This window comes from Rhipicephalus sanguineus, chromosome 10 (genome assembly GCF_013339695.2).
Source record: "Rhipicephalus sanguineus isolate Rsan-2018 chromosome 10, BIME_Rsan_1.4, whole genome shotgun sequence".
Classification (NCBI taxonomy): domain Eukaryota; kingdom Metazoa; phylum Arthropoda; class Arachnida; order Ixodida; family Ixodidae; genus Rhipicephalus; species Rhipicephalus sanguineus.
Genome location: NC_051185.1, coordinates 122,634,733 through 122,638,495, shown reverse-complemented (window position 1 = coordinate 122,638,495; position 3,763 = coordinate 122,634,733). Strand labels below are relative to the sequence as shown.

The following is a 3,763-nucleotide window of genomic DNA, read 5'->3' as shown; positions in this document are numbered from 1 at the left end:
TGCAACTTTAACCGCTCGTGCGTATGCCTAACACGATGTAAACAAGCATTTCGCCTTGATCGGCTGTATATGTACTGTAATAAGATCAGTGAGTGCACTTGTCGAGAGTGCTGTGTGTGGTCGTCGTACTCTCCGTTCACGAGAGTCATATCAGTGTAGGTGCCGCTCTGTGGTACAAGTGCATTGCAAAGTGCACTTGGCGTTGTCCTAAAGATGAGAAGTATTAAATCTCATGTGAATATAGCCTTCTGGCAGCTGGGTGGTAAAAAAAGGGCTCTCATGCACATGCGCGTTTGGTTAGGTGTATAACTTCGGGACTGTAGTTTATAGTATGTAAGAATGGCAGACTGGGCTTGTTGGTTTAACATATTTGAAGTTTAAGGCGCGAATAAGACTCGCACGAAGATAAGGAACACACACACGGAGCGCCACGTGTGTGTGTGGCGCTCCGTGTGTGTGTTCCTTATCTTCGTCCGAGTCTTATTCGCGCCTTAAACTTCAAATATGTAGTTTATAGGTTACGCGACGAGCTTTAGTTGTGTACGGTCCTGGTCCCACTACAGAGAAATATTTCTGTCAAGTTACGTCTGGCACTTCGGTAATTAAATTGTCCCCTAAAAAGAACTGAAAATGGAATGACATGGAAATCGCAAAACTGAGTTGCCTTGCGCAATTTTAACTTGTGGCGAAATTCATACAAAAACACTTGTGTACTTAGATAAATGTACGCGTTAAAGAGCCCTGATGACCAAATTTAGTCCAAACTGCGTACTTTACGTTTATGTCATAGTAATCTCACGCGAAGCCGCATCTTTTTTTCTTTACATTATCTTGAGCATTTGTGTTGCGTTGTTATAGACTGACGGAAGGCAGCGGACATTATTCGCATGAAAAAACGCACTTTTATCCGGTGAAATAACCGGGCCTTAGTTCCATTACTGCCGTGCAAGTAATCAATCGAAGAAGTTCCGTGCTGTACGGTTACCTTTGTGTACTGTTACTGGAATAAAAACAAGCGTGTGCGTGTTAAACATCTCCGTAGCGCTAAAGCGCTGTCAGCCACGTAGCTTTCATCAACTGTCTAACATGTCATGGAGAAGTGAATAAGAAATGCAGATGTATATTTGAGCGCGTAGTGCACAAAGTGCTATTTGAACTTGTGCAGGAATACGCGTGCTTTCTTTTTGTTGGGGGGCATCCAGATGAGGCAAGAAGTAAATACAACTTAATTCAGTCGCACTACATCAGTGCGTAGTAGGTGGAACAAAAGCTAAACATGTACAAATAAAACAACAAGAGAACTTCATCCATTGCGAAAACGCCGACTGTTGCCGAAGGCGAGCAACCCCTTTCTTGAAAGAAGGCGCTTCTCTCACGAGTAATAGTAACGTTTGGCGCGCTTCGTGCATTAATTCGGGAATGAAGGGCGCACATATTACCAGGAAGCTACAGTTGACGCATTTTCTTTGCCGATAATCGGGTCAAATCGCTCACAACGAAGCGCTGTTGTGTGCGTTTGTATACGCGCCGAAAACCGCCTATACACACTAGCGCGGAGATGGTGCTGCCACCTGTAGCCCGATCTCGCGACGAATAGGCTAGCGAAGAAGCCGCACAGCTGCGCAACCGTTTGCTAGGCAACGTGCGGTGACATCATCGCGATGCGGAGTTTTTTTTTTATTTGCGTTGGGCGGATTATGGCTGGCTTAAACATCGCCGCTGTTAATTATTGCTGGGGTTTTACGTCCCAAACCACGAGATGCCTATGAAAGACACCGTAGAGCAAATTTTGACCAGCTGGTGCTGTTTAACGTACACCTAAATATAAGTACACGGGCCTCTAACCTTTCTCCTCCATCGAAATGCGGCCGCCGTGGCCGGGATTTGATCACGCGGCCTTCGTATCAGAAGTCAAGCACCAGAGCCACTACACCACCGTGGCGTGTGAGGACGGTCGTCGTTCGTCGATGCTAAAGTGCAGTGAAACGCATGGGCGTTTGGTGCACCCGTCATCCTACATTATCGCCATAGTACATACCGCATTATTACTGGCCTTATCGATGGTGCTCGCACAGGCTTCATGATATACTCGGTTACGTGTAGGTGTCGTGCATGCAATCATGAGTAGAACAATCGGAAACAGTCGAAATCCGTACATTCAGGCGCGGCAGGCGCTGAACGACAGCCAGCATTCAAAAGTTTGATTGTGAAAAACCCGTCTCTCAGAAAAAAAAAAAGAAGAAGAAGAAAAAGAAACGTACGCGTGTTATCGCTATAAAAATAACGTGCTGACGTTGTTTGCATTCACGATGAAGTGTTTGGTCGAGATAACGCAGTGCTCTACAAGATGCGCGACCTCTGTCGTTCTTGTTCAATGCCACTTCTTTCATGCATATTTCATGGAAACGACATCGCTGGAACGGCGTGAGTGTCTGTCTCATATTGCTTCTCTAGATGAAAGCGTCCGGTAGAGCAAATTCTGCCAGCAGCGAATGGCAGCTGAGTCCCTACGAGCAACAGCGAACGGCTGAGAAGGTCATCACGGACAGCACTGAGGTAGCTGTGCATTCCGACAGCGTTCGTAGAGAGTTCACGTGCACCGTGTGCCTCGACTTGCTGAAGGACACCGTCGCAACCAGGGAGTGCGGGCATCGCTTCTGCGAGAAGTGCATCACCACTGCTTTGGCGAGGTGCAACAATACGTGCCCCGAATGTCGCACAAAGATCGCGTCTAAGCGATCGCTGCACCGTGACCTTCGTATGGACACGCTGATTGCTGCACTCTTTTTAAACAAGGACGAAGGTAACGCTGCCTGTCCCACTGGTCACCAGGACGCTCGGATAGCTCAAGACAAGAGAACCGAGGGGCAAAACGTGCAGCAATGAATTCGCGATTGCCCTGCTGTCGAGAGCGTCACGGACTGATATTACGCGAGTTGTCACCGGCGGCGACCGGCAACGCTTTCGCTGCATCGAGGATTATGACCAGTGCCACCTGAGCGGCACGGACGTCATAACAGACACCGCCTCGTTACTAGTGGTGCCAAAATAAGAGGGAAAAAAGAAAAGAATGTAGCTCCGCTACTGTGAAACCTGAGGTAGTGCGTAGCACGGGCACCAGCGATTCCCGCTGCGCTGTCCTTATTGTTTTGTTGGTATTGGTGCTATCGTTGTTATTGCAATATGGTCACTATGGTATCGTGAGGTTTTAACGTTATGTGCTATGCGGTAATGTGAAATGGCCATTAAATGCTATTATACTATGGTTGTGTTGTTGCGCACTGAAGGCGGTTGGGTTGTTCTGGCGCTGTTGCCGTTTCGCGGCGGCCTCCTCCTTACACACCGCGGGTGAGTTATTCTGGTGCATTTGACGCTGCGCGGCAGCTGCCATCTCACGCACCGTGGTTGGATTAGTCTCGCGCTGTAGATGTTTCACCTACGCTTGCTTTACTTTGAGTTCAGGATTGACTTGCCTGCGCTGACAAGCCGCAGCGGTCTGAGCTTTAACGACGCTGGGGTTCTGTTGTCGTCTTACGTTCTGCAGCTGCTCGCTAGGCTTTCGTTTGGAGAAGGCACTAGCTGTTGTCGCTTTTGTCGAGCGGCGGCTGCTTGCTGAGCCTTCACCTCGTAATTTGCCCCGCGCCGACGCTCTCTTTCGCCAGTCAGCGCCCGCTGACGCTGGATACGCTCTTGCCCGGCTGGATTCATCTGGAGAGTTTAGGTGGGGGAGGGAGGAGCTGTTTATAAAGGTTCCACGTAGGTG

At 48.8% G+C, this 3,763-nt stretch overlaps 1 protein-coding gene across 1 annotated transcript; it reads left to right on the top strand.

Annotated features, from left to right (window-relative positions):
• The first annotated feature begins 2,454 nt into the window (after window positions 1–2,454).
• On the top strand, window positions 2,455–2,886 carry LOC119406713 (E3 ubiquitin-protein ligase RING2-A-like). Its single transcript, XM_037673444.1, has one exon. It carries the CDS (start codon window positions 2,455–2,457, stop codon window positions 2,884–2,886), a length of 432 nt encoding a protein of 143 aa, XP_037529372.1.
• Window positions 2,887–3,763: the final 877 nt, after the last annotated feature.

Coding starts and splice junctions, on each gene's coding strand:
- LOC119406713 (XM_037673444.1), top strand. CDS start 2,455: ATGAAAGCGTCCGGTAGAGCAAATTCTGCCAGCAGCGAATGGCAGCTG.